We start from the raw sequence: 15,538 nt of genomic DNA, 5'->3' as shown, positions 1-15,538 counted from the left end.
CGTCCCATAGAACTGGACCAACTAAAACACTCGCTCCCGTTCCAGCTCTCTGTGGAGGATTTGCCTCGGTGCACAAATGCCCCTCCTCCGCCTCTCCTGGGTGCCGGAGCTCAGACTACAGGCTGGAATGCCATCACCTGCCTGCTAGGCAATGGGCTGAGACCAACCCCTCTGGGACCCATCAGCCAAGCCAGAGCGCTAGCAGATATCTCCTGAGCTACCAGGTCCAGGCCTTGGCTTGCTGCACTACCCAGGCCCTAGCATACCCAGCACTGGACATGGAACAGCCAAATAGCGGACTGACCCACCAATGCAACGAGGCACCATGCATGAAGCCAGCGAGCAACGTCTCCCAAGGGGCAGCTCACTGGCCAGTGTCCTCGCTCCTCCGGGAACTGGCAATTTACAAACCCAGAGCCACAGGTGCACAGAAGGGAGGCAGCGTCTGGTACCTTAGACAGTCCATGTGGATGCACTGGGAGGCTTTGTACTCCCCTTGGCTGTCCTTCTGGAATCCGATCTCTTGGTACATATTGATTCCATGCACTGCTGCTCTGGCTTCCACAAAGGGCCTGGGGAGAAGGCGGAGCATAGTACAGAGGGGACACAAACACAGGCACCTTCACCCCTCCTCCCCTGGAGAAGTGCTTTCAAACCTGGCTTCCTTTATGGACCATGTAAGCCAGAGCTCCTCCCTGCCCCTTCCCTTCCCAGCTACCATTCCGAGTATGAACCCAAAGAGTCCCCTCGGCACAGCATTGCGCAGAGGATGGGCACAGCTACTCAGTGACGTTCTGCATCTGAATGAAGAACTCAATGGTCAGCCAACCCAACCTGCACAGAGCCCCCCACTGCTCTGCTCTCCCAGCTCACTCTGCAGTTTCCTCTCTGTTCACTGCCCCACCAGTTTTGGGAGCAGCAGCACATAAACACGGTGGTGTCTACACCAGAGACAAGAGGCGGCTGTGCAGATGGCAGAGCAGGGCTTGGAAAGCCAGAAGTAACTAGATTGGAACGTCCAGGGTCACTGCTTCAAAGCCAGGAACATGAGAGACGCAGCTCTGCACCCCACCTCCCCCACACCGCAGGGCTCTGTAGCCTGGGACCCATTGGCTTTGATCAGTCCCACAGCACGGAGAAAGAGCTCTTCAGAGAGGGTGTTCCAGACATACAGTGGCTGGATACTCAACATGGATCAAAACAGCCTTGCACAGTCACCTTGTGACTCCCTGGAAATGAAGGAGGGACACATGGTCTAGTGCCTGCTCCTACCCCCAGCTGACTTTTGCCCTATGGTTTCACTTCCATCCTTACCAGTCAAAGAAGTCCCCATTGTAAGTGACCATGATGGTGGGTTTAGTCTCCTGGACATGTTCAAACCACCTCTGGATTAAATGGGCCTGGATTTAAGAGAAAGGTGAGATGTGGATATAACGTAACCAACCCTCTGCTTTCCTTCTCGCAGAACCTGATCTGCTCTAATGTGACTAAACACAGGAAACCAAACCTGTTCATGTGTTGTGACCGACACTACGATCACATTGTAATCCCCAAAGGAAGCAGCCAACTCTCTCTGGCCTGCCTACACCTGGGTGGATGACGGGTAGCAATTTGAATCTCATCTTCCAAACTGAACCTACTCACCTCATCCGGCTCGTTAAAGACGCAAAAGGGACCCTCGTACTCCGGCTTGGGAGTAAACTCAAAATCTTCAATATCCTCAGAGACGATCTCCCTGTTTGTGATCAGGTAGCCCTAGGAGGCAGCAAAGGAGAAGGGTTAGTGAACGTGTGCACCGCAGGTGCAGGGTACTTGGGGAGAGCTCCACAGAACCAGCTTGGCCAGTCCTTGTGGCTGAAGATGCTAGGGGTGCATCAGCCAGTGCAATCACCGATTGTTTTGGCCAGACGAGGACCTGTGTCTGTCACCAGGCTTGAGGGACTGGGAGGAGACAATGGTGGAGAGCCCTGGATTTTCCTCACACTCTCCCACGTATTGCTGCTTATCCAAAGAGGGGACCCCCTACCCCCAGATGGGAGGAGGGCAAGGCTTTGTAAGAGAAGACTGAAAGGAAAGCCCTTAGGAACCCTGCAGTCTCTGGCGTAGATATTAGTTTCATTCCCTGAGCCATTCCATAGACACTAAGCAACATGCAATGAGACAAAAAGGAGATAAGTTGGCTGAAGTCACGGGTGGGCTCGGAGCCTGGCTCTGCTGCTGGAGTGTGTGGAGGCAGCAGCCCTGGCTGGACAGTTACCTGGCCATCAATCATGTAGGAGATCATCATGATCTGGTCTGTCTCTGCATCAGGGAACTTCAGGGGGAGCTTGGTGGTTTCAATGTCAAAGGCCAGTACAACAGGATCCTGAAAGAGACCCACACGTCAAGGTCAGCATGGGAGCCTGGATCCAGACAATGTGATTTCAGGCTAGTGCAGGCAGAGATAATGTGCCAACCGAGTGAAAGTGAGGCAGAAACACTGCTTGGTCACATCACCTCCTAATCAACCCAAGCCACTACCTCGAGCCCATCCTCTAACCTTGCACCATGATCCCTCTGGAGCCTGTGGTACAAGACCAGCCACATTTGGGAAAACCCACCATTTCACTGGTGGAAGCCAACTTCAAGCAGAGAATAACCAGCCACGCAGGAGAGGCACAGACTGCCCCACCCTAATCGGAGCACTCACCGGTCTCTCCACCAGGTCGTCTCGGCGAGTGATTTCCGGAGGGTAGATGCTGCCCCGATAGCGGACATTGTACCAATGAGCCTGTCGCAGTAGGAGAGAATCAGAGGAGCTGCATTAACACGGCATCTCCCAATGCCATGTGCTGGGTGTTGAACTGACACCTAATACAGGCCATCGGAAAGAAGGGCAGCATGGGCTAAGCGGCCAGAGCAGGGGGCTGGGCGTTAAGGATCCCAGTTCTATCACTGGATCAAGTTGTGGCCTTGGGCAAGCCACTTAGCTGCTGTGCCTCAGTTTCCACAGCTGAGAAACAGGACTAACAGTAATCGCCTACATCACAGAGACTGACTCATCGCCATGGAGACTCTTGGATGGATGAGAGACAAAGAATTTCCATCACCTCTGCCCCTCAAGGGCACAGCGCTAGAACAAACGTGCTACCCCCTCCTGGCTTCTTCACTCACCACATGAATCTTCAGGTCGATGGACAGGCGGATGTGGTACGGCACGTCGTACTCCCGCATGTCCACTATGTTGTCCATCTGGTTGACAGTCTTCTTCGAGGGCCCCTCATCATCCATGGTCAGGCTGCCACCGACTAGAGCACTGCCAGGCGCAGGGGAGAGGGATGGTTTAAATACACAGGTCTCAGACTCAGGGGGAATGAAGATAAGAAACACCACTGCAGCAGCAGCTCTAGTCAGTGTGACCTGAACAGGACAGCAGGAGGTTTAGCACCAGCAGATGCTAGGGCAGTCACCGGAAGGAACTCTTCCCTATTAATCCAGCAGCCAGCTTCAGAAAAGGAAAAGAACAGCTGCTTACCCTAGGGTTATGGTGGTTCTTTGTGGTGTTCTGTCTGTGTGGATCCCACTCAAGGTGCACATGCGCCTCATGTGCGAGAGATTTGCATGTACGAGGCTCATGCTCACCTCGAGTGGGATCCACGGACAAAGGAGAACTGGGACATTTGCTGTGGTTACCAGGGCGAGCGTCAGCTCAGGGAGTTCCCTCCCTATCCAGAGGAGCTGACATCAGGACCTGTGAACTTAACACGGAGCAAAGGAAACAGCTAGAGTTAAACCCTTTCAGTGCTGGTTAGAGAAGAGGTAGGTCTGGGTCACATGGGAAACACCTCACTAGGCACAGTACAAGAACATAAGGGAATCCTGCTGGGCCCTGGGACCAGCTCCTCCAGGTGCATTGCCAAAAAGGAGAACATCTACCTGGACAGCATGGACGTGTAGGTGTCGCTCGCCTGGTCCCGCTCCCTGTTCTTCTTCACAGCAGGAGAGATTTCCCGCCGCACCTTCACCAGGTCATCCACAGTGTTGAAAGACAGCTTGATGTAGTTCCGCTTCAGGCCCACCAGGTGATTTGGCTACAAAGGGACGGACCGGCCAATGAGGAAACGACAGTGAGAATGGGGGGAAGAGACTATACAAGCGAGAGGCGGTTGAGAAAGGAGATGGACCAAGACAGACAGCAGGAGTTGGGGGTGAGAAGAGACCACAGAACAAGGGGCTGAGGTATGTGGATGGGGAGAAAGGAAGGGAAGAGAAAGTGCCTGTCAAGAGTCAACATTATTTCCCCTGATCAATGTCCAGGCCCTATGCCTAGTATGAGCAGAATACAGAACTAGGAGGACAGAGCCATACAGATCGGGCTGCATCCCACTCTCCCCCGACTTGTACGCCCCTCCCCCATTAGAGCTGTGCAACCTGCCAGCAACTGGGCAGGGGGCAGAGTAGCTACTCACCAAGTCCAGATCCTCTTTGGGAACCGTTTCCAGCTTGGCGATTTTCCCCTGGTACTTCTTGGAGAGGAAGGAGGACACTTCCCGCTCACAGCCCTGCACAGAGACTAGAGCTTCAAGAGGGCAGCCTAGGGTGACCAGATGTCTCGATTTTATAGGGAGAGTCCTGATATTTGGAGCTTTTTCTTACAGAGGTGCCTATTACCCCCCACGCCTGTCCCGATTTCTCAAACTTATTATCTGGTCACCTTAGGGCAGCCAAAGCCCTGCCCATCAAAGCAGAGCAGATTTACAGACACTGTCTCACTTGGGGCTGTGTCCTGCACCTCTACATATACAGGGCCTGACTGGAAACCAATGTCTTCCACCCTGGAGAGGAGTTTGGTTTTGTTTGTTTTTTAAACAAGGTTCCTAAAAATGTAAAATCCCAGAACTCTCAGCCAGGCCCTCAATTTTGCAGCTAACCAGGTGAGTTCTCCACGGGGCAGAGTGACAGGACAGTAAACCCTCAGCTACTTACTGGACCGTGAACAGGAATGAAAGGTGCATTTAGTCACAGGATTGTGTGCAGAAGCCAAACAGGGCTGCTGATTAGGAGCTGAAGGGCTCGCTGAGCAAGAGCACCAGGTGGCTGGTACTTCGAGGGGCAGCTCATTCAGAAACACAAGCAAATCTCCACCGAAACACATCAGAAAGATTATGTACATTTGGTATAGCTGCTTTCCATCTCCTTTCGGGTCGACAGCTGACAGACAGCTCTGGTGAGGAGTCAGACATCAGCACTGCAACTAGCACTGAATTCGATATTTTATCATTTTGATGGATAATATTAATATTCATTTTTAAACATTTTTTCAATTTGTTCCTATTTATATTTCTACAGTTGCAGGAAAGTAGGCAAAGGTGACCAGCCGATTATTTCATCACAGGAGATGTTGAAATTCAAGAAGTTCAAGCTTTATAACCATTAAAAGAGAAATTGTCAACATCCCATGTCAAAATATACAAAGTAAACATCCTTAAATCAAACGCTAATGATTTTTCAAGCAGCAGTTTTCTTATTTGGCCTATCTGTAAATTTTGATTGTTAGCCATGGAAACATGTTTTCGTTGGTTTGTGGGTGTGCAGCAAAAAATCAGCATTTACCGATAAAGATCTGATCCTTCCAAGCCCAGCTATAATCCTGGATTTCTGTCTCACTGGCCAGGACCCCCCGCCAAGCCCTCTCAGGCTGTTATCATGCTGCTGCCTCAGCCCCACACCTGCCTAACTCACATCCCTGGTTCATGCCCACGTCTGTCTCCACGCTCTACCTCAAGCCCTGTTTGCCAGCCACAGAGTCGATACTCACCTTCCGGGTTGCAATATAGAAGTAGGGTTTATAGGGCAGGGCCACCTGGAAAAGAGCAGAGACAGTCAGCATGGCACATGCCTGGGTAGGAGGGGAGAGGCATGTAGTTCAGCACATTCCCTGTGCGACACACACAGACCTGCATATTCCCATTCTCTCGCACAGACAATAATCTAACATACACCTTCCCATGTACCCTTCAGCTTGGCCCTGACACACAAACCCACCCCCCTCTGGTTCTCAAGCAGAGTCCAGCAGGGCCCTTCCCACCTCAGCCTGTGGGGACAGATTTCCATGGTGGAGTAAACTGCCCCACTTAAAATCCCATCAAGAAGGAATTAAAGCACCTGGACGCCTAGGAAAAACAGGCTATGTTCAGGGCAAGAACACAGAAGACACTATAATAACACCCACCCACGCAGCAGGGAGGCACCATAAGATGAGGCCAGCACTGACCTCCTGTTACCATGGTGATCACTGGCCATTGTGAGCAAAGCTCTGCAGGCATCCTCACCTGCCTCTGACTGAGGCACATACATAACAATGCAGGCAAATGTTATGCATGGGGCCCAATCCCACCTCCAGCCAATCACCCCTACCTACACCTGGCAGCACAGACGTGAGGCTGGAATGGTGATCAGACTGTTTCCTTAGTTGTATGCGGTGTTGGTCCCAGGATGTTACAAAGACCAGGGTGAGGTAATCTCTTTGGACAGTTGGTCCAATAACAGATATCACCTTGCCCAGTTTGTCTTTCTGTTTCCTTAGTGTTCCTCACAATGCCCTTTTAGGGATTAAGGGAGATCCAGGAAAGAGTCAACTGAACTGCAAGGCAATCTGCGGGGTCTGTACCCCTTAATGCAGTCACCCAACTCCCTTAATAAAAATAAACAAAATATATGGAGCTATACCTATCTCCTAGAACTGGAAGGGAAGGTCATTGAGTCCAGCCCCCTAGTTTCACTAGCAGGACCAAGTACTGATTTTGCTCCAGATCCCTATGTGGCCTCCTCAAGGATTGAGCTCACAACCCGGGATTTAGCAGGCCAATGCTCAAACCCCTGAGCTATCCCGCCCCTCCCTTCTGCACCCTCTTTGTCAACGGGACTTGTGCCCAAAGGAGGAGCAGCCCCTTGGTGTCAATTCTCCAGCGTCAGTCGGGAAGCCGTTTCCAGTGTACAGCTCTGCAAAGCCTTCCCCCAAACCACCCAGAGTTACACTCCCTGTGCCTCCAAGGGCAGCTGCTCCCGCTCCTCCATCCTCTGCGCCCAAGGTTAGAGGGACTCACCTTAAACCTGCTCCCATCCTCCTGGATGAAGTAATAATCCACGCAGCTGACCAAGCGCTTGTCATCGTCCAAAATCTCTGTCTGCAGAGGGGAGGCAGCACATCACAGACCCTGCCTAGGGCGCAGGGCCCGAGAACCCCGCCTCCCCCCTCCGCTTCCCCCCCCCCAACCCCCCCCCCCCCCCCCTCCAGCATCACAGGCTGACCCGGCTCAGCCCGGCAAACCGGACCCCAACGCGCCGCCCCCACACCCGGCCCGGCGCCGCCCACCGGGTGCATGTTGACCAGCCAGCCCGTCTTCTCCCCCGGCTCCTTGGCCCGCTCGAACCCGAACTGCGCGTCCAGCCGGTCGGTCCGCTGGCTGCGCTCCAGGCGCTTGAGGGCGGAGAGCCCGGAGCCATCGTCCCTGCGGAGAGCAGCGCGTCAGGCCGGGGGGGCCGCCTCACGCCCGCAGGGAGCCCCCGCCCCAGCCCCGGCCCCGGCCCCGGCCCCGGCCCCGGCCCCGCGCGCGCCCCGCACCGGGGGGTGTCGGGGTCCCCGCCCGCGGGCTCCGCGCGGCGCCGCCCGCTGTTCCTCAGCATCATCCCGGCTCCGGCCGGCAGCGAAATTTCCCGCGCTGCACCAGCTCCCGCGAGATCGGCCTGACTCCGCCCCCTCCGCGAGCGCCGGGCCCGTTCTCTGTCTCCGGACGCTACGCCAATCACAGGGCGCTCCTGGCGCACGCCCCTCCGTCAGCCAATGGGAGAGAGGCCACCCTCTCCATCGGCCCGCCCCGCCACGGGCAGGTCCCGCCCTTTAGCCTCACCCCACCTCCAAGCGATACTGGCCCCGCCCTAACAAGGATAACCCCGCCCCCGAGGGTCTGGTCCCGCCCCCGAGCTGCCTGCCCAGAGCCTCGCACTCAGAGCCCCGCCCCTTGGCTCGTGGGACCCGCCCAGCCGGCCCCTCCCGGAGGCGCTGGGCGCACGCGCAGTAGCCAGCCCAGGGTGGCTGGGGTGCAGCGTGCAGCGCGATGTGCCCGGCGCTCTCCAAGCCGCCGCCGGGGCCGCTGCCCCGCAGGCTGCTCGCCCGGTACCTGCTGCTGCTGCGGCTCCACCCGCTGCTCACCAAGGCGGCGTCCAGGTGAGCGCCGGGCAGAGAGACCGGGACTGACACCCCCAGACCCCGACCCCCCGGAGAGACCGGACCGACCCTGCCCCCAAACCAGGGAACTATTCCACCACCCGGGGGGCGAGACCGGGACAGACCCCCCCCCCACGGGGAACCAGCCCCAGCCCCGCCCCCGGGAGAGACCGGACCGACCCTACCCCCAACCCAGGGAACTATTCCACCACCCCGGGGGCGAGACCGGGACCGACACCAGCCCCCTCCCCTGCCCGCCTCTCCGAGGAGAGACCGACCCCACACCAGAGAACTACAGCACCCCCCGGTGGGAGTGTCTGGGACCGACCCTCCCCCCCAGCCGGGGAACCAGACCCCCCCGGGAGTGACCAGGGCAGACCCTACCCCCAAACCAGGGAACTACTCCATCACCCTGTGAGAAAGACCGGGAGGGACAGACCCCCACCCCCAGCCGGGGAACCAGCCCTCCCCGGGAGAGACCAGGACCGACCCCTGACCCCGTGCTTTGTTGTGAGTTGCGCAGTTGCCCTGTTCCAAGCCCTTAGCCAGGGGCAGCTCGCACCTCCCTGGCCTGGCGTACCCAAGGGCAGAGTCCTGGTTAACACGGTGCCAGCTAACACCGTGCCCCCCCCTGCCCCGTGCAGACAGAGCGCCAGGTCTGGCAGGGCTGTTCCCAGGGCAGAGGCCCAGCTGCAGTGGGATTGCAGGATGCTCGGCCCTCGCCCCCTTGCTCTTTGGGGCTGGGTGCACTCCGTGGGGCTGGCACACCACCTGTCAGCCAGTTCTTGCACCTGCTGGCGAGGTGCAGCAGCAGCGTTGGACAAACGCTCCCAGGCCTCTCACCCACAGTGTGGCTGTAATGGGTAGTGAGGGGAAAGCGGGGCTGTACGTGTGCACGGGCTGCGGGGGATGTTACCTCTGGGCCGCTTTCTGAGCCAGCTGCTGTCAGGAGTCCCACAAGATGCCACAGTGGGCGGGGTTCAGCAGCCTCTGAGCAGTGATTTGGGGGGGGTCGCTCCTGCTCACTCACTGAAGGCATCGGCACAGCCTGCACTGGTTGCTCTTCCCAGCGGAGGCACCACGGACTCTCGGGGTCACAGACACCGAGCTCCCCTCTAAACCAGACGGCAGGGACGAGGCGTGTTGCTGGAGCAGGAGACACTTGCCCTGCGGCTGCCCAGGCTGTACCTGCTCTGTCGATAATGGAGAGCAGAGGACTGTTTGTACAGCACCTAGCGCAGTGGGGTCCTGCTCCTATGATTGGGGTCCCTAGGTGCTACCACAGTCTAGATAACAACCCCAGTTTCCAGAGCCGTCAGGTTGGCACCTCTTGCCAGCTCTCCATACACCAACTTAACCCTTCAGCTTCCCCCAGAACAAGAGGAAGCTGATTGTCAGGCCAAAGTTCAGACTGGATCCAACGTAACGCCCTGGTCAGAGATCTTAAGGCATTTTCTCAGCTATTGATCTAATCAACTGATGGTCTTGGCCTTCGGGAGCTTGTCAGCAGGGCCATTGCTGTCATGCCCGGAGGCGCCGCTCAGGGGCGGCTCCAGGCCCCAGCACGCCAAGCACGTGCTTGGGGCGGCACACCGCGGGGGGAGCTCTGCCGGTCGCCGGGAGGGCGGCAGGTGGCTCCGGCGGACCTCCCGCAGACGTGCCTACGGAGGGTCCGCTGGTCTTGCGGTTCCAGTGGACCTCCCGCAGGCGTGCCTGCGAATGCTCCACCGAACCCGCAGGACCAGCAGACCCTCCGCAGGCACGTCTGCGGGAGGTCCACCGGAGCCGTGGGACCGGCGACCGGCAGAGCGCCCCCCGCGGCGTGCCGCCGTGCTTGGGGCGGCGAAATGGCTAGAGCCGCCCCTGGCACCGCTGTCCACAGAGCGTCCTCCCAGCACATGGTGAAGGGGTCTTGCTCCCGTTCAGTACAAAGAGGGGGATGCACTCTGAAGCTGTGCTACAGACGTATCTGGCTTTGCCTGTTGGAGGTGGGGTAACTCCCTGCCCAGGTTTCTGAGCGGAAACGGAGACGTTGCACGCTGCGTGAGGGAGAGTGCTGGCCAGAAGCAGATCTGTGTTGAGCAAGTGATAGCCCAGGGCTGGGTGGGGCTGGCAAACAAAGCACCCACACGTTCAGGTGGGGACATGCCCCAGCTTGTGATTTGCAGCTGATTGGAGCCGAGGACTCCTGGGTTCCATCGCCGACTCTTGTGACAAGTTGCTTCAGCTCTGTTCCCCCAGCTCTAACAGGGGAACACTGTGGCCTTGCCTCACAGGAAGGTTGGGAGCCTTCGGGCAGCTCTGCCCTGCTGCTTAAGTTGATGTAACTTACATCGCTGAGGGGTGTGAAAAGCCCCCACCCCGAGCAACACACGTTTTGCGCTGTCCGCACAGTGGGAGCTGCTCTCCCATTGACATAGCCGCGCGTCTTGCCGAGGTGGAGTAGTGCCGACGGGAGAGCACTCCCAGAGCGCGTCTTCGCCGGACGCTCTGCAGCAGTGCCAGTGTAGCTCTGTAATGCAGACGTGCCCTTAGTGTTTGTAAAGCACTTAGAGGCTCCTGGCTGAAGGTGTGGTGAAGAGTGAAGCACTCACTGTTTGCCCCGTGGCCACGTGGTATGCTGAAGAGTAAATGGAACCAGCCCAGTGTGAATAACCTCAGAGAACTCTCTTACTTTTTCTTCTCTTGCTGTTCCTCTCTTTAAACCCTCCCCTCCTGTTTTCCCCATCCCCTTCTCCCCTTTACCACCAGCTCAATTTCCCACCACTTGGCCTCTCACTGGGTGGACCAAAGGAGAAGTGTGGTCTAGTGGTTAGGGTGCTAGCCTAGAACTTGGGGGACCTCGGTTCAAGTCCATGCTCTGCCACAGACTGCCCTGTGTAACTTTGGGTAAGTCACTTTAGTCTCTGCCTCAGTTCCCACCTGTACAATGGGGATAAATGGCACCTCACCTCACGGGGCTTGTGAGGGTAAACACGTTGAAGACTGTGAGGTGCTCAGATGCTACAGTGATGTGTGCCGTGGGCATACCATGGAGAGACAGACAAGCTGCTCCCTCTCACCAGCTACTGCCTATTCTTCCCATGGGCCTTGGCCTTCCCCTCCCTGAGGCACTGACCAGCCAGAGGGAGGGGAAGTTAGGGCTATGCATTTGGGAGCAGGGAAGAGAATTTCTGTGTCCATTTCTGCTCTGGCAAATGAGACCGAAACGTCAGTGTCTGGCCAACAGGGATGATAGGGCCTGTTCTTGTAACGCTCTTTGAGATCCACCGGTGAGCCACGCTACCCGCGGGCAGAGTATAGTCGGTGTCTCAGAGACTGGCGGCACCTGGGGCCATCGATAGGCAGACGTGTTGGGTTGCTCTCCGCTGGCCCAGCACGCTCCCCATGGCCGAGAGCCGGGCTCTTTCCTTCCCACGCACCCTCCCCAGTAAGAAAGGGCTGGTGCTTGTCATTCCACTGCCTGGTGAGGGGGCGTAGGTGTCCACGAATGGAATTTAGGGCTGATCAAATGCTCATTGCAATCAATGCAGAAGGCTGCCGTGGGTGTCGGTGGAAGCGGGATTTGGCCCACAGCAAACGATTCTCTTGCCCACGCACCAGCAGGAGCCTTTATCTCTCTCTCTCTCTCTCTCTCTCTGCCAGGGGTTCTCAGACTTTTGTACTGGTGACCCCTTCCCCACAGCAAGCCTCTGAGTGCGACCCCGCTTATACATTAAAAACCCGTTTTTATATATTTAACACCATTACAAATGCTGGAGGCAAAGCGGGGTTTGGGGTGGAGGCTGACGGCTCATGACCCCCCATGTAATAACCTTGCGAGCCCCTGAGGGTCCCGACCCCCAGTTTGAGAACCCCTGCTCTTAGCTGTGTTGGCTTTTCAGGGCAGCACCAACTTCCTGTCCCCCCCAAGCCTGCAGCTCTGACTGGCACACACCGGGAGCAGATCTGGGGCCATTTTCAAAGCAGAGCTGCAATCTAAAGGACACTTTCAAGTGAACGGACTCCGCAGACCCCATGGCTGTCAGCTCAGCAGCTGGCAGAAAAGTGACCAGTTTACAGGGGGGTTTAAGACCCTGCTGAGTGGATGGGGTCGCAGTCCACAGAAGCAGGGCTCAAAGGGCCTGGGTGAGGTGGTGGAACTGTGCTGGTACCTCATTCACCGCCTCCTTCCTCCTATAACCCTTCTCCTTTGCGGGGTGGTTGCTGCCCTGCTCTTCTCTGAGCGCCGAGACACCCCTAGGAGTGAGAGGATGAAACTGAGAAGGAAAATGTGGCTTAAAGATCAGGCAGAGAAGAGCTGTATCTGGCTATGGGATTTTCTCACCAAGGCAGGGGGTGAAGGGCCCATCACGGGGGATATTTTAAATGAGGCTGGCTGAAGCAGAGGAGAGCTGTAGGGAACAGGGAACCTGACCCAATCTCTGGTTTCCATGGCACTGCATATGGGAACTAGCCAGATGCTGTTGCTATTGGTCTGTAGTACAATAGTTACCGACACTGCCATTTGTTTTTATCAGTAGTCTTCAGAGTCAGCTCATCACTGAGATAAATAGGAGCAGGTCACACAGGCTCTTTGCTGAGTCTGGAAGGCCGCAGCATGTGGGGGAGGGGGTTACATCTGGGCATGTTTGCCCCACAGCCAGAAGGGTCAGAAGCTTTAATTTAAAAAACAACAACAAAACCCATTCTCTTCTGTTGGAAGTGGTGGGCCCCGGAGTGGGCTACTGGGAGCATTGCCCTGGTCACGGGCTGCGAGCCAGTGCTACTAAATCTAGATGGGAGACGCAGAATTCCCCCCCGCCCCCATCGGCTGGGTTTCATTACGAGCATGCGGGAAGTGTGACGCCTCAGAGCTTGCTGCGCCATCAGTGAGTGCTCCCACCCCGATCTGACGGGTCCTGGAGCTACTGCACTCCTCTCCAGTGGCTATGCTCAGAGCTCAGGTTCCCTCGGACTCTGGGTTCTGTGGCTGGCTTCTGATCTCATCCCCTTCCCTCTGCCTGCAGTGCTGTTTTGTCAGCGCTTGGGAGCCTCCTGTCCCAGGTCATTGAGAGGAGCCGGAAAAAGCCAGGGTCATCCAAAAGCCTGGACCTGAGTGGGCCCTTGAGATTCGCCATCTATGGGTAAGTCACAGGTGCTAGTTGCATCACTTAGTGCACCTCTGAAAGGTGCTCGGGTACCATGGTGATGGGCGTGAACTTGACCGGAGAGGATGTTGAGTTGGTGGTGCTCTCCTCCTGGAGGTCTGTGAGAAGCAGGAGTGCTTCCCCCCTCACTATTGTGGCACCATTGGCATCTCTTTGGAGCAAGAGAAAGGATGGCCTGGTTAGAGCAGTAGCACAGTACTCTCCGCCACAGACTTCCTTTGTGACCTTGGGCAAGTCACTTGTCTCTTGGGACCTCAGTTCCCATCTGTACAATGGGGATAAGACCCTGCCCCTGCGCACAGGGGTGTTGTGAGGATAAACACATTCAAGATCATGAGGTGCTCAGATACTGTAGTAATGGGGCCAGCTAAGCACCTACGCTGGGGCTGGATGGAAGTCTGGGGAAGGCTGGAGGACAGCGATGAAGCACAGTCATGCCCTCTGGTTTGTCAGGTTCCTGTTCACAGGGCCACTCAGTCACTATTTCTACCTGTACCTGGAGCAGCTGATCCCATCGAGTGTCCCTTTTGCCATGGTCAAGAGGCTTCTGCTGGACCGTCTGGTTGTTGCTCCACCCTTCCTGCTGCTCTTCTTCTTCGTCATGAACCTGCTGGAGGTAGGTGCCCATTTCCAGTGTGTGCTGAAGTCGGGCTGTAGGGTTTGGTGTGTGGTTCTGGATACTGCGACAGGTAGGGAAGATAGACGTATCTGTGTGCTTATGTGCCTGGACGGAAGCTAGCTCCCGGTCACCCATGATCTAGGACAGGCCCTGTCGGTCAGAGCACGGGTCCTTCTTGCTCAGCTGCTGTCTTCCTGTGAGCTCTGAAGTAGCTCCCTCAGCTGCTTTGGGCCTTGGCTTGCCCTGCTGTCCAGGGGGATGCTCGTGTTTAACATCAGCCGGCGGTTTGTGATCTCCTGAGCGTGCTGCATGGCCAGTCGCTCTGGTCCCTTCTGCTGGAATGGCCAACTTTGGCTAGTGTGATGCGCCTCTGGGCACATCGTGTGCGCCTGGGTCTCACAGGTGGCGAGTGTTTCTCTCTGGCTGTGCTGTCTGTTAGGATTTCTCTTTGTAACCCCTTTGCCTACACGGCTTAGGGCTCTGTAAGGATGAGAGTTGGGCCTTTTCTGGAGTTTAGGCCTGGCCATCACCAATGTCCCTTGTGTTCCAGGGGAAAGATCTGTCTGCGTTTGCTGAGAAGATAAAGAGTGGTTACTGGGTAGCACTCAAAATGAACTGGAAAGTGTGGACCCCAGTCCAGTTCATTAATGTCAATTATGTCCCTATGCAGGTAAGTCTCTGCCTGCTCACGTGCTGTCCTTGCTGGGAATTCTGACCACTTTTGCAGCCCTACATCCAGGTTTATAGCGTGGGCTTTTTCCCCACTAGTGTATGTCCAGGGTCCCCTTATCAATCACCCTAAGATCCCCTTCCTTTAATACATCTGTCCTCCATGCTAGCAACCCCCTCAGTTGCTCTTGTGCTTGAGATTTTGGCCTGTATCTGTTACCGCTCCTCAGCGAGCTGCAGAGCTGAGGTCCCCGTTGCCCACAATCAGTTGTTCTCCTGTGAAGGACCACACAAATCCAGACAGCCCCTGACACGTTTGTCAGTAAGACATGGGCACTCGCACCTGTATCCGAAGTGGGTGTCGCGTCCCAGTGCAGTAAGTGACCCAGGGGACTGTCAGCCCCAGGCCATTCTGTATCTTGACGCTTCTCTCCACAGTTTCGGGTGTTGTTTGGAAACCTCGTTGCTCTCTTCTGGTTTGCCTACCTGGCCTCCATCAAGAAGCGATAGCATCACAGCTGTAATTTTGGGCTGGCCTGTATTGCCGGTTGAGGCAATTGTGCTCTGAGAGCCCACAGCCCCCACTTCAATCTGGGAGCGTCTGCAAGAACTGATACCACTGCAAATCCTCTGTGATTCAACACCGCGCATGCTGCCCTAGTGCCGACGGTGCGTAGGACAATGAGTCGGGCGCCTGTCCCTGCCCCGGAGCCCTGGGCACTCTCCTAATACAAATAATACTTTGATTCTTTTCTGACTAAGACGTGAATAACTGCTTTCTAATGGTGCTTAACAGGAACCACAAAATCAACTGGTAGAGTGAGAAACCAGCACAAAGTGTTCTGGCTCTTACTCTTCATTTTTAAGTATAATAAAATTGCTGTTTCACTCCTT

General features: G+C 56.1%; 2 protein-coding genes and 1 long non-coding RNA gene across 4 annotated transcripts in view; 2 read left to right on the top strand and 1 right to left on the bottom strand.

The window, feature by feature from the left end:
• POLE (DNA polymerase epsilon, catalytic subunit) overlaps nucleotides 1–7,754 on the bottom strand; it is a 35,968-nt gene extending 28,214 nt beyond the window's left edge. Inside the window, exons 1-12 of one of the 2 annotated variants that reach the window (XR_005589561.1) lie at nucleotides 7,604–7,754; nucleotides 7,355–7,490; nucleotides 7,086–7,166; nucleotides 5,798–5,842; nucleotides 4,449–4,541; nucleotides 3,916–4,070; nucleotides 3,154–3,295; nucleotides 2,690–2,770; nucleotides 2,258–2,365; nucleotides 1,645–1,755; nucleotides 1,315–1,400; nucleotides 453–572 (exon numbers count right to left, since the gene is read on the bottom strand). Coding sequence is in view for 1 of the 2 variants with exons in the window: in XM_039505115.1 (XP_039361049.1) it covers nucleotides 453–572; nucleotides 1,315–1,400; nucleotides 1,645–1,755; nucleotides 2,258–2,365; nucleotides 2,690–2,770; nucleotides 3,154–3,295; nucleotides 3,916–4,070; nucleotides 4,449–4,541; nucleotides 5,798–5,842; nucleotides 7,086–7,166; nucleotides 7,355–7,490; nucleotides 7,604–7,668 (1,223 nt within the window). In the remaining variant the exon portion in view is untranslated. The remainder of the gene's footprint in view (nucleotides 1–452; nucleotides 573–1,314; nucleotides 1,401–1,644; nucleotides 1,756–2,257; nucleotides 2,366–2,689; nucleotides 2,771–3,153; nucleotides 3,296–3,915; nucleotides 4,071–4,448; nucleotides 4,542–5,797; nucleotides 5,843–7,085; nucleotides 7,167–7,354; nucleotides 7,491–7,603) is intronic. The other variant, XM_039505115.1, reaches the window with a different exon arrangement.
• On the top strand, nucleotides 4,065–5,474 carry LOC120386163. The gene is made up of 2 exons (XR_005589562.1): nucleotides 4,065–4,218; nucleotides 5,329–5,474. It is a non-coding gene; the product is annotated as an uncharacterized LOC120386163 (long non-coding RNA).
• Nucleotides 7,755–8,034: 280 nt separating the features above from the next.
• PXMP2 (peroxisomal membrane protein 2) lies at nucleotides 8,035–15,538 on the top strand. The gene is made up of 5 exons (XM_039505116.1): nucleotides 8,035–8,206; nucleotides 13,216–13,332; nucleotides 13,810–13,972; nucleotides 14,526–14,645; nucleotides 15,083–15,538. The coding sequence occupies exons 1-5, from the start codon at nucleotides 8,097–8,099 to the stop codon at nucleotides 15,152–15,154; spliced, it is 582 nt and encodes a 193-aa protein (XP_039361050.1). The 5' UTR covers nucleotides 8,035–8,096; the 3' UTR covers nucleotides 15,155–15,538.

This window comes from Mauremys reevesii, linkage group 18, assembly GCF_016161935.1.
Source record: "Mauremys reevesii isolate NIE-2019 linkage group 18, ASM1616193v1, whole genome shotgun sequence".
NCBI classification, from domain to species: Eukaryota; Metazoa; Chordata; order Testudines; family Geoemydidae; genus Mauremys; species Mauremys reevesii.
Note: the sequence above shows the minus strand (reverse complement) of the source record. Positions and strands in the feature narration are given on the sequence as shown.

Coding starts and splice junctions, on each gene's coding strand:
- PXMP2 (XM_039505116.1), top strand. CDS start 8,097: ATGTGCCCGGCGCTCTCCAAGCCGCCGCCGGGGCCGCTGCCCCGCAGG. Junction 8,207..13,215: donor CTCACCAAGGCGGCGTCCAG/GTGAGCGCCGGG, acceptor CTCTGCCTGCAG/TGCTGTTTTGTCAGCGCTTG. Junction 13,973..14,525: donor TCGTCATGAACCTGCTGGAG/GTAGGTGCCCAT, acceptor CTTGTGTTCCAG/GGGAAAGATCTGTCTGCGTT.